General features: G+C 34.0%; 1 protein-coding gene across 1 annotated transcript in view; it reads left to right on the top strand.

Moving 5' to 3' along the window:
* Positions 1–2,205: 2,205 nt before the first annotated feature.
* The window catches only part of Dnah14 (dynein axonemal heavy chain 14), a 376,581-nt gene continuing 350,849 nt past the window's right edge, over positions 2,206–27,937 (top strand). The window contains 4 exon segments of the mRNA XM_071619724.1: positions 2,206–2,280; positions 7,235–7,372; positions 13,883–14,034; positions 25,617–25,747. Of these exon segments, the coding sequence (XP_071475825.1) occupies positions 2,249–2,280; positions 7,235–7,372; positions 13,883–14,034; positions 25,617–25,747 (453 nt within the window). The 5' untranslated portion in view covers positions 2,206–2,248.

The raw sequence follows: 27,937 nt of genomic DNA, 5'->3' as shown, positions 1-27,937 counted from the left end.
TGTGCATGGTATGCAAGTGCTCTACCACTGAGTTATACCCCAGCTCCTTAGTAATATACTTAAACTTCTGTAATTTTATTTATCTTTCTTCAACAGTATCTATTGACCTCTACATTTTAAAAAGGAGGAAATCAAATTACTTATGCTTCCTGCAGTCCAACCACCTTCTTTTCTTCCCACCTTGACTTTTTAGTACTTACACAATAATTTCTATATTTATATTTAGAGCTTTTTCACTATGGAAATAGAAGTACAGAAATAAGGTTCTGTTCTATAATAATAGGTCCCATAGTTGTTTTGACTTAGTTCTACATTTAAGTTTAATGCTTTTATTATTATCTCCTTTATTTCAAGCTTCCTCCCTTTAGCTCTGTATTAATGGGATTTATTATCATGTATGTATTCTTTATATTAAGGATTCATGGGTAGTATCTTTGCTGAGTTTTGTATATTTGAAAATGTTTATTATCATGCTTAAATGAAATTTGGGCTTTGTATCAAAACCTTAAACTAATTTTTTCTCCTAAAGAAATGTTCTGGCATTTAAATATTGCTGTGGAGATGTGGGAGGTTTACTTGATATTTTCATATGTCTGATCAGAAAAGATAATAAACTATTTTTACACTGTTTAATTATTAGTGAGATTGAGCAACATTTTTTACATTTATTGAATATTTGATGATAGTGATAAGAGCATAAATATAAAAGTCTAAGCAGAAGTTGGGGTTAGTGTGTACTCTATTGAAAAGGTAGACTAATGATGGCCATGGGCCAAATCTGGTCTGCTGCCTGTGTTTGTGTGATCTACAAGCTAAGAAAGAATATTTGCAACCAATTTTGTGATGGGTATCATTAACTTTGAATCCTAGTTAAGTCTTGTTAGTATACCTGTATTATAAAATCTGTACTCAATTATTATTATCATATATTGAATTTCATCAATGAAACATTTGTAGAAATTTATTTTCTTTTATTTGAGTACCTATGTAACATTTTTAATTTTATGTTTTGGCCCACAAAGCCAAAAATATTTACTCTTTGGCCTTTTTCAGAAAATGTTTATTTACTCCTATTTTATTGCAAATCCAGAATGGATTTGATTCAGAAATACTTTTGAATCTAGGCCACCTCCCTTAGGATCCATTTCTTCATCTTATCTCAAGATGTGGGCCCCAAAGTTGCATCCTTCAATTCTTAACACAGTGAGTAGTCCTTCTAGGAGCATTATTGGTACTGTTTAGGTAATGTGTGGGATTTTTCTGTACCATGAATCTCATCACTAAGTAGGCTGTCCTACATTAATATTGTTACCTTTGGCTTCATACCTAATATGGGAATTTCTATCATTTCTATTTCAGTGAGGACTACTCTTGCTCCTGGCTTGTTTCAGTCTGCCATATTTGATTTGTCTGAAGCATAGTTACTTGCTAGTTAAAACTTTTTCTATCTACATTGATTCTAGTCTTAAATTCTTGGTTTAACTTCTTTAATTACAGTATACTTTCAAGCAGTGCATCATTTTTATCACTTTCTGTATTTTGTAAGATTTACTTCTGTAATCAGAAAGAAATTTTCTTTTCCTTCTCTTTTCTTTTTTAATGCTGGGGATTGAACCCAGGGCTTGTGCAAGATAAGCTTGTGCTCTACCACTGAACTCTATCCCCAACTCTGAGACTCTCTTTTTCCTATTTCAAAACTTATTCCCTTTTGTTCTGTTCTGTTCTATGTGAGGAATGCTGGTAGCATATACATATGACCTTTTAGTGTTTAGTGAATGGTGAAATTAGTTAAATAGCTTGAGGTACTAGCTCTGTTGACTCCATTAAGTTCTTTTTGATGATTTCCCCTGATGAAGTGATCTTAAAACTTATTATAATGTTTAGTATAGAATTTATTTTAAACTAAAATTGTATGCATATAAACCCTTAAATATAAGAAGGAAAAATTACCTTAGAAAAGAAGTTAGATAATACAGAGGTTGCTCTGAAAGGATAACAAACATATAGTGAATGATCTGGAAATTATACCATATACAAAAAATAGTAGAAGGTAACTGGGATATTGTATTAAGCTTCTAGAGAAATTGGGAGCTATATATGGAGTTTTGAATGTCAGTAGCCAAAGTTGTAAAATTGTCTTTTTATTAAAAAATGATATGGATGTATTTTTTTATAGCCAGTTACTTCACTTTTCATTCAGAAAACAAATAGACATTTGTACCCATTGACTTGACAACTGTGAATCGTGATGGACAAAGAGGAAAGGAACATAAAACCAAGGTAAAAGTAATATATAATAAATGAAATATTTTTCTAAAGTAAGATTTAAACAATATATGGCCAGTGGTAAGACAGTCTGACAGGAAAAATCTTAACATGCCATGTGAGGACTGATTGAGGGTTCTGAGGTTTAGAAAGCCTTGATTTCATAAAGTGATTACTGACAAGATAAGCAAATTAACACTAGTTTCTAGCTTTTCCCCATCAAACCACCCTTTTACAAAGAAAAGAAGAAATAATGGATCAATAACAGAATCTATCTATCTATCTACCTTAAACCAAACCCAAGGTGGTTTGGTTTAAGGTAGGTAGGTAGATAGATAGATAGATAGATAGATAGAACATTTGGAAAATTGCAAGATCATGAGGAAGAACCTTTCAGAAAGCATTAAGAAGGAATAAAGTGCTAAAAAGAATGAGAAAAGTTATAAGCCAAGGATAATCAAACTAGAAGTATCAACATTTATAAAGAATTCTAGAAGGAAAGAAAAATGATTTTAAAATAATCATTACCTGACTTAAACATGGTGGATTGGATTGAACACATTGCTTGCACTATTCTCTTTCCTGAAATCTCACTAAAAGAGAATGAGAAATGAAACAAAAACCATATGAGAGAAACCGGTAAAATTTTGGAAACTTGAAAACAGATGAATCAATGATAATTGATTTAATAGAGCAGAAGTGGAAACCCAAGATAGCAGTGGGTGAGGCCCTAAAGCATATTGATTCATCCCCAACCCTCCCAAACCTCCCCTAATCCCCCACACATTCAAGATTGGAGATACCAGGAACCTATGGAAGTGTACAAAAATCATTAGAACCCAAAACTCCTTTCTCACCTCTCACAGCCAAGAGACTATTTCTCCTTCAGGTCCAGTAGGAGATTGGAGGTCTACTGCCTAGGAAGATCAAACTGAGAGCACAACTTGAAGTAGAATTCTGTCCTCAAATCAAGGTTTCTTCTTCTACTAGACTTAGAGGAACCTCACAGTCAAATGCTAAGAACATTATTCTCTGAAAATGATCAGCCAAAAGGAAATATCTATATATTTGGCCAATGAAACATACCCCAACTAAGTACCAAATCATCCCACAGTGAAACAATTCCACAGTGCATAAAGAGCTGCTCAATATCTTTTTAGCAATGATTCTTAAATATAAGCACACAACCCATGCTCATGAGACATTTGAGAGAAGTTTATAGCATAACAGAAATTCAAACAAAAGCTTGGAGGAAACGGACAATATATGGAGAAGAAAAGTTCAACAACCATCACAAAACTATCATTAGATGACCAGAGAGATCAAGAAAACTAGTCAACATTTGGAAAATTAAAAAATATAGAACATTTGGAAAATTAAAAATAGTTCTTGGAAACTAAATACATAATAGCAAAATTAAGATTCAGAGAAGAGTTAAAAGAACTGAGAAAATTTTGTAGAAAGAAAAATGAAAAGATAGAGATTGAAAATAAGATGGAAAAAGTAAGAAAAATGTTCCATAGGAAACACAATAATATGACATAAATGAATCCAAAGTATCCTGGTAATCACAATACATACAAATACACTAAATTTTTTAAATGTTGAAGTAAATAAAAAGCTTGTTATGGAAATATGAAAAACATAAGGACATACCAATAGACAAATTGTTAAAAAATGGAAAAATGTTTAAGACAAAGACATTATTATACTATCACAAGAAATAATACAGTATCAGAAAAAAGTCTGCAAAGTAAAAGATAACTAAATATAAATAAGGCTATTTTATGATGAAATGTTCAATTCAGTAGGTAATAATTGTTCTAAATGTATATAGGCCTACTTGAAGCAAAAGTTGAGAGAATGAAGGAGAAATTGACAAATCTATCATAGTAAGAAATTTTAATACTCATTAATTGAAATCACTCATTAATTGAAAGGTCAAGTACAAAATTAGTAAGAATATAGAAAATATGAACAACCAAATTAACTTTTGTTTTTGGTATCAGAGATTGAACCCAGGAGCATGTAACCACTGAGCTACATCCCCAGCCTTTTAAAAAAAATTGTATTTTTATTTTGAGATAGGATCTCACTAAGTTACTTAGGGCCTCACTAAGTTGCTGAGGCTGGCTTTGAACTTGCAATTCTCCTATCTCATCTTCTGGAGCAACTGGGAATATAAGCATGCACCACTGCAACTGGCTCACATGTTTGGTGATAGATAGATAGGTAGACAGACAGACAGACAGACTGTCTGTCTGTCAGAACACTGCAACCAACAACTGCAGGACGCAGATTATCTGTTAGGTTACAGGAAATGATTATAGAACTTGAGCATGCAGAGCTATAAAATTTTAATAAATTTCCAAAAAGACAATACACATATCTTTTAATTGCATTAGAAATCAGTAATGAGGCAAATTAGAAAATCCCAATATTTTTAGAAATGAAACAGACTTTTGTTTCTTCATGGTACTAAGTATCAAACTCAGGACCTTGAACGTGCTAAGCAAGCACTCTACCACTGAGCTACATCCCAAATCCAAAACATAATATTTTAAAAACACTTTTCTGAGTAATTCATGAAAGTATGATCCATAAGGGAAATTAGAAAAAACTTAGAACTGAGTGTGGTAAAATAATTGAATTGTTTAAATTACATTATCAATGTCACACATTATAAAAAATTGTGTGATATAGCTGATTCACAAAATGTTGTATTTACACATTGCTTCTAAAATAGGTGGGCCACAGTATAAATCTTGCAACAACGAGCAGTGCCATTTAGGAGTCCTGCAACCAATATGAGATTGAAAAAAGGAGATAAATACAGAAGGACCTGTAATTAAAAGATAATATTATCAACACTTTCCTGACAAAAAGAATTGAAAAATTACACAAAATATAAGAATTTTAAGAAAACTATATTTAACATGTACTCAATAAGAAACAAGCAAAGATGAACTCTTTTCAATCACTAAAATTATTGAAGGAGTGGTTGTCAATCACTACTACTGCCAGCCTTCCCCCGCCCACACACAATACAGAGACCATACACATCAGGTTAAGAGCTTTAAATATGAGTTTTAACAAACATTCAAGAAATAAATCATTCTAACACTGGGAGCTGTGGCACATTTCTAAAATCCCAGAGGCTCAGGAGGCTTAGACAAGAGGATCACAAGTTTAGGAACAGCCTCAGCAAATTAGTGAAGACCTAAGCTACCTAGTGAGACCCTGTCTCAAAAATTTAAAAAAGTTGGGGGCATTGTCTGGGAATGTATCATAGTGGTAAAGCACCTCCCCCCAAAATATCCAATCTTACAAAATTTCTTCTACACAGAGAGAGACAGAGACAGAAAGTAGTTCCTAACTGAACTTATGAGAGTAATTTATACAACCTCCCAAGTCCATTTTATTTATGATCTTAAAATAAAAAATCCTAGATGAAATATTAACCTAATTATAGCACTATATAAAAAGTTGATACTTCAGGACCAAGTTGCACAGTCCAATCCCAGAAATGCAATATTAATTCAATATAGAAAAATGCACCAATATCAATTACCATTAATAAAGAAGAAAAGCATGTGATGAACATCTAATAATGATTTTAAAAAAAACTCTTAGAGAAAACTATTTGATTCAGAGGTCTTACCAGAAAACTAAAGCAAATATCATATTTAATAGTCAAGTGTTAAAAGTGTTCTTTATCAATTCAGAAATATGACGAGGATAGTTGCTACTGCCACTTCTCATCAGTGCTCTATAATGTTTCTCTGATAATTGTATCACTTTATTGGGGGTGACAGAGCAATTGAGTCTGCCCTTTACACCATACTGGAAATTCAAGGATTTAAGGACATATGTATGATTTAAAAGACCTATGAAAGGAAAAACTTTAAAACTATTAAGAAAACATAAGAACATTTTTTAGTAAAGAAATATTTCTTAAAGAAGACATAACATAATCCATAAGGGCAAAGATAGATAAATGATACTAAAGTTAAGAACTTCTATGTACTGGGACATCAAAAAAAGTAGAAAGATAAATCCAAAACAGAGATATAAAATATCTAAAAATTACCATCCAAAATTTGTATATAGTTCTTAAAGATTGTAAAGAAAATGGCAAACAATTTAGTACCCATGAAAATGAAATATTTCAAAATATTTATAAATCAAATGGGGACTCACAGTGTGTTCACAGGAAAGCATTTAAAAGTACTTAATAAGCTATTCATAAATAAGCTCAAGGAAGTTGTGCTCTATTTACCCATGAATAGAAGTTTTGCCTTCTTATTCACTATGGTTAAGCATTTTGTTTAATATACCACTAGGTACTTTTTCCCTCTGAAAAGCACATGTAAAGCTTTACAGAACACTGAATTTCCTCTACCTGGTAAAATTATGGTCTACTGTGTAAGTTGGTTGTAGGCAGTGACTTTGGATTCTGTTCTTAAGAAAAATTTTTTTCCCAACATTTAAAAAGTAGACAGTTGGCCAATGTGCTGTAAAAAATATTTGGGTTATAATCCTGATATGGGTTGGACTTTTGGTTTGTTCTTTTCATAAAGGAGGACAATATAAGAGTTGTTCTCACATAACTAGGAATTTTTGAAAACTGTGTTGACTTTTTTCTGCCACTAACTTAATTGGAGATATTTCTCCAAAAATGAAATCAACCTTAAATTTCAATGACCATTTATGATATTTATTTTCTTATACTAAAACAATTACACCTATCTAAAAATTGCTTGAAATGATAGACATTAGATTTTAAAGTACAGATTATTTAATCTTTAGTTATAGATAATGTTTATCACAGCATTTATCAAAACTATGTTGTTTCAATTATAAAAATTGAAATTATAAATGAAATTTTCAGTAATATTCTAATAGTTCAATATTTTGTTAGAGAGATTATTCATTTATACTCTTAGAATTGTCTTCTTTGTCATCTTAGGTTTTTAAAATATAAAGTGCGAAAGTACAAAATTGATATACCATTTGAGACTCAGACAGCTCAAGAACCAGTAAAGGAAACACTGAAATATAAAATGTTTAAAAGGCGGTCTGTACCCTTGATGTCAGAGAAGACAGAAATTTATCAAGACTACTATCCAGGCATGTTGATTTATGTTTTCTTTTATGGAAATGGAAAAAGGTTTACATAACATTAGATTAAGAAACAAGTGAAATAAATTGAAATACTGGAGTCTACTTTCAAAATATAATATTTGATACTTGGCTAATTTCATTAGCAATGCAGTTAGCAATGTCTTCAAATACAAAGCCTGCTTTTATATTTTTTCTGATGAAATATTTTATTTTTTTAATTTGTTCTTCTTAGTGATACATGACAATAGGATTCATTTTGAGATAATTATAAAAGCATGGAATATAATTTGTTCTAATTTAGTCTCTAGTATTTTCCATTTTCCTCTCCTCTTCCCTCTCCCTGTTCCCTTCCCTCTACTGATCTTTATGCTATTTATTTATGTTTTTTAAAATTAGTATCTTGTGGATATTGAGATTCACTGTGGTATAGTCATATGTGTACATAGGAAAGTTAGGTCAGATTCATTCCACTGTCTTTCCCTATCTCATCCCTCCTCCCTTCTCTTCATTTCCCTTTGTCTACTCCACTGATCTTTCTTCTATACTTTTTTAACCCGCTCCCCACCCCCACTTATTTTGGATTACTTCCGCATATCACAGAAAACATTTGACTTTCACTTTCTGGGACTGGCTTATTTCACTTAGCATGATAGTCTCCAGTTCCATTCATTTATGAGAAAATGCCATAAAGTCATTCTTCTCTGTGGCTGAGTAATACTCCTACCATATTTTCTTTATCCATTCATCTGTTGAAAGACATCTGTGTTAGCCTCATAGCTTGGCTGTTGTGAATTGTGCTGTACAAAGCCTGTTTTTTAAAGGGAACATAATCTAAACATAATAATAAAAGTAGTAGTAAAAATAATAACTACAACCACCACCACCATAACAACAACAGGGGTCACTAACACCACCAAGAATGTCTGATATCTCGGTACCAATTTACAGTTTGCATCACTCTTTCATGTCTTTTTTTTAAGGTAAAGATCATCTTTTTTTTTTTATTTCTTACATACATGACAATAATGGAATGCGTTACAATCTTAATTATCCATTCACAACACCATTTTTGTAACTCTGTATATAAGTATGTTCACTCCAAATTATGCCTTATACATGAGCTCTCTTATTATTATTTTTTATTACAATTCTTAATACACCTTTATACCACAATTTAGCATATCTCTGATTATATGTAAGGTACGTTGACACATCTTCATACATGTATTTTGTAAAATAATGAGGGTCTCCTTCCACCATCCATGCTATTCCCCTTCTCCTTCCCTTTCCCTCCCACCCCTATTTCCTATCAAGAGGTAATCTTCCTCCCTTGCTCTCCCTCTCAACCCCATTTTGAGTTACCCCCCTTATATCAGAGAAGACATTTGGCATTTGATTTTTTGGGGGGAGATTGGCTAACTTCACTTAGCATAATCTTCTCTAATGCCATCCATTTCCCTGCAGATGCCATGATCTTTATCTTTTTTATTGCTGAGTAATATTCCATTGTGAATAAATGCCACATTTTTTTTTATCCTTTCATCCACTGAAAGACATCTAGGTTGGCTCCACAGTTTAGCTATTATGAATTGTGCTGCTATAAACATTGATGTGGCTGTGTCCCTGTAGTATGCTGTTTTGAGGGCCTTTGGGTATAGTCCGAGAAGAGGAATAGCTGGGTCAAATGGTGGTTCCATTCCCAGCTTTCCAAGGAATCTCCATACCGTTTTCCAAATTGGCCGCACCAATTTGCAGTCCCACCAGCAGTGTATGAGTGTACCTTTTTCCCCACATCCTCGCCAGCACTTGTTATTGTTTGTCTTCATAATGGCTGCCACTCTTACTGGAGTGAGATGGTATCTTAGTGTAGTTTTAATTTGCATTTCTCTGATTGCTAGAGATGATGAACATTTTTTCGTATATTTGTTGATTGATTGTATATCCTCTTCTGAGAAGTGTCTGTGCAGGTCCTTGGCCCATTTATTGATTGGATTATTTGTTCTTTTGGTACTTATCTTGTTGAGCTCTTTATATACCCTAGAGATTAGTGCTCTATTTGATATGTGAGGGGTAAGAATTTGTTCCCAGGATGTAGGTCCCTATTCAACTCACATGTTATTTCTCTTGCTGAGAAAAAACTATTTTAGTTTGAATTCATCCCATTTGTTGATTCTTGGTTTTAATTCTTGTGCTATAGGTGTCTTATTAAGGAAATCGGGGCCTAATCCCACGTGATGGAGATTAGGGCCTACTTTTTCTTCTATTAGACGAAGAGTCTTTGGTTTAATCCCTAGGTCCTTGAGCCATTTTGAGTTAACTTTTGTGCATGGTGCGAGATAGGGATTCAATTTCATTTTGCTGCATATGGATTTCCAGTTTTCCCAGCACCATTTGTTGAAGATGCTATCCTTTCTACAGTGCGTGCTTTTGGCACTTTTGTCTAATATGAAGTAGTTGTAATTTTGTAGGTTAGTCTCTGTGTCTTTTATTCTGTACCATTGGTCTACCAGCCTGTTTTGGTGCCAGTAACATGCTAAAGATCTTCTTAACTCCATTTTATTTTGTCTTCCTTCCTTCTCCCTATCTCAAATTCTATCATTTCCAGGATTTTTATTTTCCCTTTTTATCCAGCTCTTCAGTATCCACACTTTTATAAGCTTTCAGCCCCATCTGCAGTACTTGTCTTGGGTGATAATTTTACCTCTTTTCCTTTAAGGTAAATCTACCACCTCATTCTAGAGTTCCTCTCCTTCCATGTCCTCAGGAACGTAGTGTCAATTCATTATCTTCTCTCATCTCTTCCTTTCTATTAGCTCTTTTCTCTCTGGATATGAATATGTTATATATTTAATAATTTTAAACAAAACAATCCTGAAACATCTTTGAGGTCTGTATTTCTTTTTGGCAATTACCACTATAGTATCAGTCATCTTAAAATCCTGGCTGAAACTTCCTCCAACTCTTGACTTCTTGCTCACTCCTCAATATGTATTCTACCACCTTTACTATACTGGTAAGACTCTTCAAGGTTGCTTCCTCATGGCTAAATCCTCATAGAAATGATAGAAATGATTAATTTATAAATAAAATAATCTTTATTTTACTACACCATTCTGCCACATTTTTTTTTCTTTTAACCACTTAACTTCCTTTTTCCCCTTGATTTTGAGGAAAACTACTTACTGTTTATGTTTTCTAAACTCTTCTTTGTTATACAGTATAATAGTAACATTATAGAGCAACTATATATTGTTGAGTTATTCTTTCTTTAAGGTTTTCTTTCTTCTTTTCTATCTGCTCTTTTTCTGTTTCTTAAGTTTTTACTTCTCTTTCTACATAATTTCTCAGGTGTTTTTAGGGTCTGTCAAAATCAATGTTCCCTTTTTTTTTCCTGTCTGAGCTGGACCAAGACTTTAGCATTTTAAATAATATATCTTCTCCTATATTGCCTGTTAAATTAATACACAATCCTTCTCCCTCAACCTCCAGAGTTGTTGGGGTATAGGCACCCACCATTGTACCCATCCCATATATAGATAGATAGATAGACAGATAGATATAGATATAGATAATTTTTGGTACTGAGGATTGAACCCGGAGTCATTTTATCACTGAGTTATATCCCCAGTCCTTTTTATTTTTTATTATTGAGACAGGGTCTTACTAAGTTGCTAAAAAAAACTTCATAAATTGCTGATGTTGGCCTCCAACTTGCAATCCTGGCTTACCCTCCCAAGTCACTGGGATTATGGGGATTATGGGTGTGGGTTACTGGGCCCAGAAAATAAATAAATAAATAGATAAGATATATAATAAAATTATATATCTAGGAGTGACTTATTTTGGCTCATGGTTTCAGAGGTTTCAGTCCATGTTCAGTAAGCTCCATTGTTTGGGGCCTGAGGTGAGGCAGAACATCATGGAGGAAGGGTGTAATGGAGGAAAGCTGCTCAGCTCCTAGTAGCTGGGAATTAGACCAGAAAGGAAGAGGGGACCAGGGACAAGATATAGTTCCAAGGGTGTGCCTTTAACACCCATTTCCTTTAACTAGGTCCCTCCTCCTATAGTTTCCACCATCTCCCAATAATTCAGATCACAAATCCATCAATGATAAGATTAGAGCCCTCATAATCCAATAATTTCTTTTTTAAATTTGTTTTAATTAGTTATATCTGACAGTAGAATGCATTATGCAGTTTGATATATTGTACACAGATAGGATATAATTTCTCATTTTCTCAGTGTACATGTTGTAGAATCACATTGGTCATGCAGTCACATATATACATAAAGCAATAATGTCTGTTTCATTCTACTATCTTTCCTATCCCCACATCCCCTCTCATCACCTCCCTTCACCTCCCTCTGCGTAATCCAAGGTAATGCTATTCTTCTCTAGTGTCCCTGGCCCCCTCCTTATTGTGAATTAGCATCTGCATATTAGAGAAAACATTTGGCCTTTGTTTTGGGGAATTGGCTTATTTCTCTTAGCATGATATTCTCCAACTCCATCTATTTACTGGCAAATGACATAATTTCATATTTAAAGCTGAGTAATATTCCATTGAGTGTGTATATATATATATATATATATATATATATATATATGTATATATATATATATATATATCTCACATTTTCTTTATCCATTCATCTATTGAAGGGCACCTAGGTTGGTTCCATAGTTTACTTGTTGTGAATTGCTATAAACATTGATGTGGCTGCATTACTATAATATGCTGATTTTAAGTCCTTTGGGTATAAACTGAGGAGTGGGATAGCTGGGTCAAATGGTATAATCCAATCATTTCTAAAAGCCCCACCTACACAGTGCCTTATTGGGGACTAACACATGAGCCTTTGGAGGATATTTCAGATCCAATCATAACAGGGCAAGTGATGACAAGCACAATGATGTAACAGTAACCACACATGGAGGAACTATATATTATTGAGTAGACTTTCTTTAGGCCAATCTGAAAATAAAACCTATGGCAGAAATGTGGCATAAAGTTGCTTGAGTGTGATTGGTTGAGGTAGACTAGAGCTGTGAGAATATCTAGAAAGTGGGGGCAGGCATAGTATCAAACAGGTCTTAATTCAGAAACACTGAAGTTATCAAATGGTGGCAGGTTTCATATAGAAAAAGTGGGCCCTCTCAGGAGCTGAAGTTCTAGATTAGTTGAGTGACTAGGAAATTGGCAGATCAAAGAAGACCAAAAGGATATGGTATAATGAAAAGGCATTAGCTTCAAAGGAGTAGGATTATATTTCATGGTGTTTTTTTTAAAGGGCAAGTTGTAATGATTTGAAGTTAGTGAATGGTGAGCAAGGAGGAAAATGATCCCCTTTCCAGTCTGGGGTAGATAGAATGTGATATTAGAAACAACAAGCACTTGAGAGGGTTTCACATCAGTGGTGTCCTTAGGGAATAACTAGGGTGTCCCTAGGGAATAAGCCAGGGGGTGGGGGAAACTCTGGTAATAGAGGTTAATGCTAGCAGAAAGTTTTTAAAACTATTTCACACAAACTTTCCAAAAAAGCCCACATTTTCTCTCCCAGCTCTATACCCTTACCCACAATGAGATACAGGGTGTGTGTCTCTCTGATCACATGAATGGGGAAATCTCTCTGAGTTGGGACTATTGGCTGAAACAGACTTACTGGTTATTTCATTTACATGTGTTTTGTTTTGTTTGTAATTATTGTGTCTTATCCCCTATTAGATTATAACTTGATGCCTTGCACTACGTAAGTATTTGTTAAATAAGTGAGAGAGGCAAGTAAAAATGTATTTGCTTCTAAAAAGCTTTATTGCCAGGTGCAGTGTAGCATGCCTGCTATATATTGAGGCAAGAAGATTTTCCTGGGCCCAGGAGTTTGAGAACAGTCTTGAAAACATAGTAAGACTCTGCTGCAAAAATTGATTACTTAATTAAAACTTCTATTTTCAATAGTTTCTCTTTCTTGTATGTGTGAAAACCCACCAATTAAGTAAGCATAGAAGAAATCTGAGATATGGAACCTTTGCTACTCTTCTGCATTTATATCTAAATATAATTTATATCTAAATATAATTTTTTATTCAATTACCAAGTTAGTTAATACAAGGGTTTTTCTGTGAATTTTATATAAAGATTTACACTTCAAAGATTTTAGTGTAATAACAAAATCACAAATAATATTTACCTTAATAAGTAAGAGCTTTCTAATTTAAGTATTTTAAGCCTATGAGGTTCTTCCTACAACACTCATCATTTCAAAGATAAGAATGTTAAGTCAGACAGTAACTTATAAGGTAAATCATTGAACTGTGCATGGTAGTTTGTCTCTGAGCATGGAACCCAGCTGGTTTAACTCTGAGCCTGTGCTCTTAATTACAGTGTTATTATAGTGCCTCATATAATAATCAACTATATTGCTTGGTATGTGAAAATACTATGGTATTATTTATGTTCATCATATTTATTCATTTGATAATGGTTTTATTTTTAGATTTCCTTAAAGAAAGCATAACTCAACCACATATAGTTGCCCCAGAACCAGCTTCCCAAAAAGAGAAAAGGAAATCCTGGGGAAAACAGGAGCATACTAATGCTTATCCAAAAGCTAGGGAAGTCAGTTTTTTGTCATATGACACAACATGTACGTATCATCACTGAAACATCTTGCTTAGAAAACATTACTTTAAAAAAAAAAAAACTTTCTGTGGTTTGGGTGCTCATGTTGGACACTGGTTTTGGAAAAAAAAACAGTCTTACTGAGTTTTATGTGTTTGGGTGCTTAAAGATTTAACAAATTTTTGTTTGTCTTAATGTAAAAATTGACATACTGTTCAAAAATTATATTTTTTATTTAAGGACAATCTCTGAAGGTTATGCTTTTAGAATGATAAATAAATTGTATAGTTTTACCTTTGTACTGATGGTATCATTTTTAACAATTTTATGTCTTTGGTATAGAGTTTTAATCACCAGTTAATTTCAACAGATTTTTCTCTACTAACATTTCATAGATGGTGTTTTTTTTCTATAACTGAAATTCTTATATGTATCAATATTTTAAATTTTATAGGAAAAGGAAACTTTTTAGTTTTTCACTGAAATATCATGGTCCAGAGGTGGATTTGTTATCAAGCTATTGAAGCTGAAGTTTCAGGACACCTTCAGTCACATAGGCTTCTTTTTTTTTTTTTTTAAGAAATATTCTCAAAATTAGGAATGCCTCAGGTAGTGCAAAACCTGCATGGATGTGGTGGGTTCATACCCTCCCCTTGAGTGTGAGTGGAATCTGTATAACTGCTCCTAATCAATAGTATGTGCTGTCACTCTTGTGATATTACATCATGGAAGACTCCATCTTGCCAGTAGACAAGTCTCCCTTCCCTTTTTTGACTTTGAAGAAATAAGATGTTAGGGCTCCTCATCCCAGTCCTGACACTGTTTTGTCTATTATCTCAAGTCTCATTTAATCCTTGGGGAAGAAACCATTTTAGTCAAATAGTGTTTGTGATTCTGGAGGGCCAGAAATCAAGAATAATGTTTTAAGATGGCTGGTATTACAAGCATGGCTTTTTGGTATGTGTTTTCTCTCATAATTTTTTTTGTAGGGGGCTACTAGGGATTGAACACAGGGACACTCGGCCACTGAGCCACATCCCAGCCCTATTTTGTATTTTATATAGAGAAAGGGTCTCATTGAGTTGCTTAGCACCTTGCCGTTGATGAGGCAGGCTTTGAACTCACAATCCTCCTGCTTCAGCCTCCCAAGCTGCTGGGATTACAGGCACACACCAGTGCACCCAGAATTATTTGTTTTACTTAAAAACAAACAAACAAACAAACAAAACCAAGAAACTTAATAGAAAGCTTCAGCAGAACAAAGGAACCAATCAACAGAGTGAACAGACAAACCTGAAGAATGGGAGAAAAATCTTTCAAACTAATCATCTGACAAGAGATTAATATCCAGAATATATAAGGAGCAAAAATCCCCAAATAGCCAAACTAAAAAATGGGCAAATTATCTGAATACATGTTTCTCAAATGTAGACATACAAATAATTAACATTTTTTTTAAACTAGTAATCATTGAGGACTGCCCCACCAACTGGCAAACCTACTCCAAAGCCCAGGCCCAGGCATAGGACCACCTCCACCTACCTGCACCGAAGCCCAGGCCCAGGTCAGGCCTAGGACCATCCCCACTGACCAGCAGATTCACATCAGAGCCTAGGGCCAGGTCTAGGACCACACCCACCAACCCAATTGGGAAACCAGGCCTAGCCCACCTCCATCTTGGGACACTACAGCCATCACCACAGCCCTCCCCACACAGAAGTCTTCACCTTGGAACAACAGACAGGGCCAGGAAGCAATTGCATCTCCGAATAGGCAGCCCAAAGCCATTGTAAGGTCCATCCTTTCAGCCCCATCTCTGAAATTGGTTGCATCCATCTTGGACACCCACTGCTATCTTGAGTTATCTCTGCTGTTGCTGCCACCACCTTTAGTTGCAGTAGTATCCATTGTGGGACACTGGCCAGGGACAGGAAGCCCAACACCAAGATGAAGTATAGGTAATCTGCAGGGACACTGCAAGATTGTAGGGTAGAAACTAATACTTCAGATCTGCACTGCAAAAAAGGAAGACACATAGACAACATGCAAAAACAAGGGAAGAAAGTGCCCCAAACAAACCAAGATACTACAATAATAGGATCCATGGACAGCACAGTTGGTGAAATGTCAGAGAAGGAGTTCATAATGTACATGACTAAAATGATCTGTGAATTAAACAATGACCTAAGTGAGCAAATACAGGCAAAAATTGATTACTCCAACAAAGAGATAAGAGAGCAAATACAGGTAACTGTTTATTACACAAACAGAGATAAGAGAGCAAATACATGTAGCAAAAGATTACTTCAAGAAAGAGAGATTCTGGGGGAAAAAAGCAGAAATTCTTAAAATGAAGGATACAATAAACCAAGTTAAAAAAAAAAAAAAAAAACTCAGTAGAAAGCCTTACCAACAGACTACATCACTTGGCAGATAGAATATAAGACAAGACAAAATATACAATCTTGAAAATAAAGTTGACCACACAGTGAAAATGGTAAGAAACTATGAACAGAATATCCAAGACTTATGGGATAGCACCAAAAGACCAAATCTAAGATGTATTGGGATAGAGGAAAACACAGAGATTCAAACCAAAGGAATGTGCAATCTCTTCAATGAAATAATATCAGAAAATTTCCAAACATGAATGAATTAAAAAATCAAATACAAGAGGCTTACAGGATACTAAATTAAAACAGATCTACAGAAAGTCACATTATAATGAAAATGTTTAGCATATAGAATAAGGATAGGATCTTAAAGGCAGCAAGATAGGGATCAGATTACATATAGGAGGAGATCAATTTGGATCTCAGCAGATTTTTCAACCCAGACCCTCAGAGCCAGGAGATCCTGAAACAACATATACCAAGCTCTGAAAGAAAATGGATGCCAACCAAGAATCTTATATCCAACAAAATTAAGCTTCAGATTTGATGACAAAATAAAAACCTTTCTTGATAAAAGAATTTACAGTGAGAAAACCTGCACTACAGAGCATTCTCAGCAAAATATTCCAGGAGGAGGAAATGAAAAACAACAATGAAAATCAGCAAAGGGAGGAACTAAAGGAAAGGCCACTCAAAGGAGAAATCAAGTCAAGTTAAAAACCAAAATAAACCAAACTCTCTGGGAATATAAATCATATTTCAATAATAACCCTGAATGTCAGTGGCCTAAACTCATTAATTAAAAGACACAAGCTGACAGATTGGATTAAGAAAAAAAGATTCAATAATATGTTGCTTTCAAGAGACTGATCTCACAGGAAAAAGCATCCACGGACTGAAGGTGAAACAGCGGGGGAAAAAATACCACTCATATGGACCATGTAAAGAAGCAGGGGTTTCCATCCTCATATCAGAAAAAGTGACTTAAAGCCAAGGGATACAGAAGGACATTTCATACTGCTTAAGGGATTCATGCATCAACAAGACATAATAATCATAAATATCTATGACCCAAACAATGGGGCATCTATGTATATCAAACAAACCCTTCTCAACTACAAGGACTAAATAGACCATAACACAACAATACTGGGTGACTTTAATACATCTTTCTCACCACTGGATAGATCTTCCAACAAAAACTAAACAAAGAAACTGTAGAAATCAATAATATTATCAATAATTTAGACTTAACAGACATATATAGAATATTCCACCCATCAACAAGAGAATACACTTTCTTCTCAGCAGCACATGAGTCCTTCTCCAAAATAGACTTATGTTATGCCACAAAGTAAGTCTTAGCAAATACAAAAAAATGAGATACTGTCCTGCATTCTATCTGACCATAATGGAATAAAATTAGAAATCAATGATAAAATAAAAAATAGAAGGTACTCCAACACCTGGAGACTAAACAATACACTATTGAATGATGCGTGAATAACAGAAGACATCAGAGGTAAATGAGAACTCTGATACAAATTATCAAAATCTATGGGACACTATGAAGGTAGTGCTAAGAGGAAAGTTCATTGCATTAAGCTCATTCATTAAAAGAAGGAAAAGTCAAAAAGTCAACCTGACATTACATCTCAAAGTTCTAGAAAAAGAATAACAAACCAATACCAAAAGTAGTAGAAGACAGGAAATAATTAAAATCAGGGCAGAAATCAATGAAATTTAAACAAAAGAAATAATTTTAAAAAATTGACAAAACAGAGCCCCAGTGACACTTGTGGAGCCCAGGCAGGCCTAGGTCAGCACCACCGACACCCATGGAGCCTGCCCTGGGTCCAGAGACAGCTTACAGCAACAACGCTGCAAGCCATAGAGCTGCATCTCTGAACACATCTCCCAGTGCCACCACCTGGCTCCCCCCCACCTGACCTAACACTCCATTGCTGAAAGCAGTCACCTCCCGCTTGGGACACCTTCATTGCCATCTTTAGTTGGGGTAAACCTCCAGCTTGGAACACTGGCTGAGTAGGTATCCATAGTCCCCAACACCCCTCTCCCCGACAGCTGTTAACCAACTTCTTTAGATTCCTCTTTCAAGCTTTCTAAGATCTAATAACTGTATATCCTCACCTCCTACCCCCTCAACATCTCATCCTACACCTCACCCCCTGTTCTTTATCCACCATCAGAAATTGTAGACCCTTTTTGCATGCCTACTGTTTATATTGTATATAATAATTGAAAGCACCATTTCTATATATTGTGGCAAAAAGATAAATGTCTTAATAGCAACTATTTGGATTAAGGTTCATATTGTTTAACATTGTTCTTACCCACAAAGGAGAGGTATTGGAACTGTGCAGGGGCACTATAAGCCTGTAGGGTTAAAAAAAAACTTAATGCCACGGATCTACAGTGCTAGAAGGGAAAACACACGAACATCATAAAAAAACAAGGGGAAAAAGATGCCCCAAACAAATCAAGAGAATACATTATTAGAATTCATGGCCAGCACAACAAAAGAAATGTCAGAGAAGGAGTTCAGGATGTATAATTAAAATGTTCTGTGAATGAAAGGATGATATAAGAGAACAAATACAGGCAGCAAAAGAACATCTCCATAAAGAGTTACATAAGCAAATACAGGAAGCAAAAGATTGCTTTCAATAAGGAGATAGAGGTTCTGAAAAAAAAAACAAAAACCAACAACGACCAACACAATCCTTGAAATTAAAGAAACATTAAACCAATAAAAAACTCAATAGAAAGCATCACCAACAGGGGAATAGCAAGGATGGTGGAATGTGATGGACATCATTATCCAAAGTACATGTGTGAAGACATGAATTGGGTTGTCAACCTACTTTATATACAAACAGAAGTATGAAAAAAATTTTTTTAATTTTTTATTGTTGGTTGTTCAAAACATTACAAATTTCTTGACATATCATATTCCACACTTTGATTCAAGTGGGTTATGAACTCCCACCTTCACCCCATACACAGATTGCAGAATCACATCAGTTACACATCCATTGATTTACATATTGCCATACTAGTGTCTGTTGTGCTCCGCTGCCTTTCCCATCCTCCACCATCCCCCCTCCCCTCCTCTCCCCTCCCCTCCCCTCCTCTCTCTCTACCCCCTCCACTGTATAACCCTGAGGGTCTCCTTCCATTTCCATGCAATTTCCCTTCTCTCTCCCCTTCCCTCCCACCTCTCATCCCTGTTAAATGTTAATCTTCTTCTCATGCTCTTCGTCCCTACTCTGTTCTTAGTTACTCTCCTTATATCAAAGAAGACATTTGGCATTTGTTTTTTAGGGATTGGCTAGCTTCACTTAGCATAATCTGCTCTAATGCCATCCATTTCCCTGCAAATTCTATGATTTTGTCATTTTTTAATGCAGAGTAATACTCCATTGTGTATAAATGCCACATTTTTTTTTATCCATTCATCTATTGAAGGGCATCTAGGTTGGTTCCACAGTCTTGCTATTGTGAATTGTGCTGCTATGAACATCGATGTAGCAGTGTCCCTGTAGCATGCTCTTTTTAGGTCTTTAGGGAATAGACCAAGAAGGAGAATAGCTGGGTCAAATGGTGGCTCCATTCCCAGCTTTCCAAGAAATCTCCATACTGCTTTCCAAATTGGCTGCACCAATTTGCAGTCCCACCAGCAATGTACAAGTGTACCCTTTTCCCCACATCCTCGCCAGCACTTGTTGTTGTTTGACTTCATAATGGCTGCCAATCTTACTGGAGTGAGATGGTATCTTAGGGTGGTTTTGATTTGCATTTCTCTGACAGCTAGAGATGGTGAGCATTTTTTCATGTACTTGTTGATTGACTGTATGTCCTCCTCTGAGAAGTGTCTGTTCAGGTCCTTGGCCCATTTGTTGATTGGGTTGTTTGTTCTCTTATTGTCTAATTTTTTGAGTTCTTTGTATACTCTGGATATTAGGGCTCTATCTGAAGTGTGAGGAGTAAAGATTTGTTCCCAGGGTGTAGGCTCCCTATTTGAGGTATGAAAATTTGTGGTATATATGGGAAATAAGAATTGTAATGCAAAAAAACCCCACAAAGTACATGTATAAAGACATGAATTTGCGTGAACATACTTTTTATACAAACATATGAAAAATTGTGCTGTATATGTATAATAAGAATTGTAATGCACTCCGCTGTTGTGTGTTTAAAAATATAAAATCAGTTAAATAAATAAATAAAGTATCACCAACAGATTAGACCACTTGGAAGACAGGACCTCAGACAATGAAGACAAAATATATAATCTTTAAAAGAATGTAGACCACAGAGTGAAAATGGTAAGAAACCATGAGCAGAACATTCAAAAAATATGGGATAGTGTAAAAAGACCAAATTCAAGAGTTCTTGGGACAGAGGAAGGAATAGAGTTCCAAATCAAAGGAATGAGCTATCTATTCAATGAGATAATATCAGAAAATTTTCCCAACATGAAGAATGAATTGGAAAACCAAATTCAAGAGGCTTATATAAGGATGCCAAATGTACAAAATCACAACAGATCCACACCAAGGCACATTATAATGAAAATGCCTAACATACAGAATAAGAAAAGAATATTAAAACCCACGAGAGAAAGGAATCAGGTTATATATAGGGGGAAACCAATTAGATTCTGTGAAGATTTTTCAACCCAGAACAACATATATCAAGCTCTGAAAGAAAATGGATGACAACCAAGAATCTTATAGCCAGCAAAATTAAGCTTTAGATTTGATGATGAAATAAAAACCTTTCATGATAAACAAAAGTTAAAAGAATTTACAACTCGAAAGCCTGTACTGCAGAACATCTTCAGCAAAGTATTCCTTGAAGAGGAATTGAAAAACAATGAAAATAAACAGAGAGAGGTATTACGCTAAAGGAAAAACTAATCCAAGGAGAAACCAAGTCAAGTTAAATACCAAAACCAAAAATGGCTGGGAATACAAATCATGTCTCAATAATAACTGTGAATGTTAATAGCCTAAACTCACCAATCAAAAGACTTAGACTGTCAGATTGGATTGAAAAAAAAAAAAAAAGACCCAACAATATGCTGCCTCCAAGAGACTCATCTCATGGGAAAAGATATCCATAGACTGAAGGTGAAAGGTTGGGAAGAAACTCACATGGACTGCAGAAACAAGCAGGAGTTTTCCATTCTCATATCAAAAAAAGTAGACTTAAAGCCAAAGTTAATCAAAAGTGACAAAGAAGCACATTTTATACTGCTCAATGGAACCATACATCAAGAAGACATAACAATTATAAATATATATGCCCCAAACAGTGCACCATCAGAAAGATGGTAGAATGTGATGGACATAATTACTCTAAGTACACGTATGAAGACACAAATAGTGTAACTCTACTTTGTGTACAACCAGAGATATTAAAAATTGTGCTCAATATGTGTAATATGAATTTTAATGCATTCTGCTGTTGTGTATAATAAATTAGAATGAATGGAAAAAATAAATTGACAAAAAAGCTGGTTCTTTAAATATCTCAATAAAATTCACAAACCCTTAGCCACCCTAATGGAAAGGAGAGAGAAAACTGAAATTACTAAAATTCCTGGTGAAAAAGGAAATATCATGACTGACACTATTGAAATACAGAAGACAATTAGAAACTATTTTGAAAATTTATACTCCAGGAAAATAGAAAACCTCGGAGACACCAACAAATTTCTAGAGGCATATGATCAACCCAAACTGAATCAAGAGGACATACACAATTTAAACAAATTAATTTCAAGCAAGGAAATAGAAGGTGCCATCAAAGCCTAACAACCAAGAAAAACTCTGGACCAGACAGATTCACAGCTGAGTTCTACAAGACCTACAAAGAAGAATTAATAACAATACTCCTCAAATTATTCCATGAAATAGAAAAAGAGGGAACACTTCCAAACTCATTCTAGGGAAGTTGGTATCACCCTGATACCAAAACTGGGCAGAGACACATCAAGGAAAGAAAATTTCAGACCAATATCCTTGATGAACATTGATGCAAAAATTCTCAATAAAATTCTAGCAAATCATATCAAAAAAATAGTGCACCATGATCAAGCTGGGTTTGTTCCAGAGATGCAAGGCTGGTTCAACATACAGAAATCAATAAATAATTCATTCCATCAATACTTAAAGATAAGAATCATATGATCATCTCAATTGATGCAGAGAAAGCTTTTGAGAAAATACAGTATTCTTTCATGTTCAAAACACCAGAAAAACTAGAATAGTAGGAACATAATTGTAAAAGCTGTCTATCCCAAACCCAATGCCAACATCATTCTAGATGGAGAAAAATTGGAAGCATTCCCTCTAAAAACTGGAACAAGATAGGAATGCCCTCTTTCTCCACTTCTATGCAATATTGTCCTGTAACTCTAGCCAGAGCAAGTAGATGGATGAAAGAAATTAAAGGGATATGAATAGGAAAAAAAGAACTCAATCTATCATTTGGTGATGACATGATTTTATACCTAGAGGATCCAAACAACTCCACTAGAAAACTTCTAGAGTCAATTAATGAATTCAGCAAAGTAGCAGGATATAAAATTAATACCCATAAATCAAATGCATTTCTATACATCAGTGATGAATCCTCTGAAAGAGGAATTAAGAAAACTACCCCATTCACAATAGCTTCAAGGAAATATAGTATTTGGGAATTGACTTAACAAAAGAGGTGAAAACTACATAACATTAAAGAAAGAAATTGAAGAAAACCTCAAAAGATGGAAACATCTTTCATGCTCTTGGATAGGCAAAATTAATATTGTCAAAATAGCCATACTACCCAAAGCACTATACAGATTCAGTGCAATTCCAATTAAAATCCCAACATCATTCTTTACAGAAACAGAAAAGGCAATCATGAAATTCACCTGGAAAAGTAAAAAACCCAGAATAACCAAAGCAATCCTTAGAAAGAAGAGTAAAGCAGTACGTATCACAATACCAGACCTTAAACTACACCACTAAGCTATAGGAACAAAAATGGCATGATATTGGCACCAAAACAGGCATGTAGATCAATGGTACAGAATAGAAGACACAAAGACAAACCTATATAAATACAATTATCTTATATTAGACAAAGGCATCAAAAACATACACTGGAGAACAAATAGCCACTTCAACAAATGGTGCTGGGAGAACTGGAAATCGATATGCAGAAAAATGAAAATAAACTCCTATCTCACCATGCACAAAACTCAAAAGTGGATCAAGGACCTAGGAATTAGTCCAGAGACCCTTTGCCTGATAGAGGAAAAAGTAGGCCCAAACCTTTGCAGGTAAATGGGCAGAGTTGGAGAATATCATGCTAAGCAAAGTAAGCCAATCCCAATAAACCAAAGGCCAAATGTTCTCTCTGATAAGTGGATGCTGAACCATTATTAGGGGGATGGAGGAACTTTTATTGAGCAAAGGGAAGGGAGAGGTGGGGAGAGTGCATGGGGGCAGGCAAGATGGTGGAATGAGATGGACATCATTACCCTAGGTAAATGTATGACTGCACACATGACGTGAGGCTACATCGTGTACAACCAGAGAAATGAAAAGTTGTGCTGCATTTATGTACAATGAATCAAAATGCATTCTGCTGTCTATATACTTAATTAGGATAAATAAGTAAATTTTTAAAAATTACTAATCATCAAGGAATTGCAGATCAAAATCACATTATCATTCTAATGTGGAAGCTAAAAAAGTTGATTTCATAGATACAGAAAGTAGAATAGTTGTCATTAGAGGCTAGGAAGGCTAGTAAGGAGAATAGAAGAAGGCCAAATAATGAATACATTTAGAGAAGAGGCAAATTTCTTCTTATGATTCTTTTTGTGTATTTAACAATGACTCTGTTTAATACATAACTGAATGATTAACAGCAATAACATCACCTAATCTTTAATTAGAAAAAAAAAAGAAATTTCTTTCTCAATTATTGCCCCTGTCTGGTAGAATCTAGACAGCTTACTTGACTCAAAATGAACAGAGTCCTTAGTAAGTCTCTAAAGGAGTGTGTAGAACTCTCATATTTTTTTCATAGCCTTTGACCAATAATCTCACTTTTAGAGTTCCATCATAAGGAAAATTCAGGGGCTGGATTTGTGGCTCAGTGGTAGAGCACTCACCTTGCTCGTGTGAGGCCCTAGGTTTGATCCTCAGACCACATAAAAATAAATAAATTAAATAAAGGTATTGTGTCCAACTACAACTAAAAAATAAATATTTTTAAAAAAAGAAAAGAAAAATTCAGAGAAGTGGTCAAAGAGCATCAAATTAAGATGTTTATCAAAAAATTAAACTTGTAAGCATAAGTTCTAATATTCTATAGCATAGTAGGTTGACTGACGTTACAACAATTTATTGAAAATTTTAAAAAGAATCAAAACACAGGACTTTGAAACTTCCCAACACAAATGATGAATATTTAAAGGGATGTAAATGCTCTTGACCCTGATTTTATCATCACATATTACATGTTTGTTTTGGATTTTCACACTGTACTCCCATAAGTATACACAATTTAAATTTTAATTTGTTATTTTTTTAAGAGAATTTAAAGAACAAGTGTTGTACAGCATGATGAATAAAAGCCAGAATTTAAAAAAGACTATTTCAAAATAGAGAAAATTCTTAGCTGCCAACTAAGAGATCAAGAAGATATGGTCTGCACAGTGTCTGTTGAATGAGTATCTTTAGGAAGAATACCTCCATCCTGTATTGTCATCCCTTCCTTTTGGATCCTACAAAGATTCTACCTCTAGCTCAGGCCTTTTATAAGCCTTGGAGCTGGGAGTAAAACTGACGATGGAATGCTTGCCTAGGATGTACAAGGCCCTGCATTCCATCCCCAAAACTAAAAAACAAAAGCCTTACAATTGGCTCCAGTTCTAATCTTTTTTCTTATTATCTATAACTTGGAATTAAGTCTTTTGTGATATCTTTAAGTAGATAAATATTGTTCCTCTTTTAAAATTCTTCTTAAGACTGAATTTTAAGCTATACCTCCTCTTTTCATTATATAGTTTTACATTGACTTTGTTATAATTTCTCTGTGTAGAAATTTTTGAAATATTATACATTATACTTAAGTGGTATCCATATTTGCACTTCTATTGAACTTTTTTTTAAATATTCTGCATCAGAACCAGAAGATGATGATGTCATAAGACATATTACTAGGCTAAGAGAAAAGCTTGGTTGGCAAACTGCCTTATCACCAAAAGACTTCAAATATGATAATCCCAAAATTGCAGTTCAGAAGATTATCCTAAAGGTACTATTGCACTTTATTTAATTTTGGACTATAAAAATCAATATTTTAAACTATTTTAATTTCTATTTAATACATTTAAAATATTACATCAAAATCAGATATGTTAATATCAAATTGCAATAAATGTTTCATGGTAAAAGCTTATAAAAAATATTGACATTATTTTGTTTCACTTATTTAAGGAACAGAAAATTTAAAAGGCCTATAAATTTTTAAGTCTATGATGCATCAAAATATTTGTGTCTATCCTCTTTTATTCCTTCCTCTAACTGATTTGGTCCCCAGGAAATTATACCATCTGCCTGAAATTAGAATCTCCTCTTTTATTCTGATATGTCAGTTTTTTGTTGTTGTTTTGGTGTGTGATTTAAAAAGAAATAAAAGAAATTTATTGAAGAAGCTTATTAGAAATACATATTGTCATTCACAATCCTAGATCCAGTGAATCAGAAACTCTGGAGATGGGGCCTTGCAATCTGTATTAAGCTCTCAGGTGAATCTAACGCACAATTAAAAACACTGCTCTAAACCAGGGGTCAGCAAACTTTTCCTAAAAAGGGCCAGGTAATATATATTTCAGACTTTGCAGGTCTTGAGATCTCTGTTGTAACTACTCAACTTAACAGTGCAAAGCAATATGTAAATAAATGGGTGTATGGTCCAATAAAACTTTATTTACAATAAAATACATGTGGCCCATGTTATGGTTTGCTGATCTCAGCTCTAGACTGTTACCATAAGGTTAAGTGATCATTTGGACACTGTTTAGAGACATCATAATGTAAAGGAAAGAATATGCACAATGGAATCAAATTCGTGTAGTTTTGAATCTCAGTAATTCACCAGGTTATCTTGGTGAATTCTTTGATCTTAAAATGGTGATAATAGAACTTACCCTAGAACATTGTGAATATTAAATCAAATAAAGAATGTGCCATAGTGCCAGGAAGATTGTGGACATACTTTATTTTTTTAATAAAAACAACACAAAACCACAGCTGTACATGAGTTCTTTGGACTCTTAAGTAAGATATGTTTCAGTTGTGTGTAAAGAAAGAATTGAGAATATGAAAAAAAAAAAACCACTTGTTTTCAGTAAAAAAGAATAATTTAATTGTAACATTTTTATGCTTCAATAATTGAATTTTAATTAAATATATGATCCATTTAATATAATTGTACCTATACTGAGTTTCTAATAACATCACAGTTTGAAATATAATTTAGAACAAAAATGCTTTAAGTGGACAAATAATAGTAAATAGCTAACACAATTGAGAAGAAACAAAGACTTTTCAAGGAAGAAAAAATTTTAAAAATAATTGTAAAACTGGATCCAAAATTTAAAGCTGAAGTAATTGGGAACTATTTAGTTATTTAATTCAGTAGCTTCTGAGGGCATCATTGAATACTAAATCGTTTTTTTCTTATAATCAAATTTAACTGCCCAGAGAAGACTAATTCAACTTTCTTATAATTTTAGAATTGATTTCATCAGTAAAAGTTTGAAAGCTAAAAGAAGGTAGCTTTAAAATTTACACTTAAATTTTTCTTAATATAGAACAGCCAGTTCCTCAGAAATACCAATTAAATGAGGGAGAGGCATTATATTTTTGCAGAAACTTTGAACATGAGTTTAGAGTCAGACTTGGATTTAAATTTCTACTTTGCCACTTCTTATATCGGTGATATTTTTCACATTACCCAGTTTATCAAATTATTAATTTCTGCATCTTCTTAACAAGATAAAAAGTATTGACCCTTAATATCCCTTTAATTTTGATTAAAGTTAAGATATTAAACTTTTATGGTTTAGATAATATATGTGGAACACTTACTTATGAAATATTTCTTAACAAATATTTGCTACAATTATTACCCACCATCATCAAAATAAATGATATATCTAATATGCCTCAAGTTTTCTTGTGTTGGCAAATAAATTTATTGGAAGATGGCATATATAAAAGGTATGTCATCAAGTTCTTTGGGTTAGTAAACATACATTAAATGCATTAGTAAGCAGATGGATACATTTTTGAATGTTTTATCACCACATTGTGTTTAAGAATGGAAATTAAATATATTAAATCTTTCATAAGATTAATCTTATTGAACTTTGATTAGACACAATTTGATTTTGGTTTTCCTCAATGACATTTCTATTTCTATTATTATTATTATTATTAT

This window comes from Marmota flaviventris, chromosome 12, assembly GCF_047511675.1.
Source record: "Marmota flaviventris isolate mMarFla1 chromosome 12, mMarFla1.hap1, whole genome shotgun sequence".
Classification (NCBI taxonomy): Eukaryota; Metazoa; Chordata; class Mammalia; order Rodentia; family Sciuridae; genus Marmota; species Marmota flaviventris.
The sequence above is the reverse complement of the archived record's forward strand: the minus strand, read 5'-3'. Positions and strand labels throughout refer to the sequence as shown.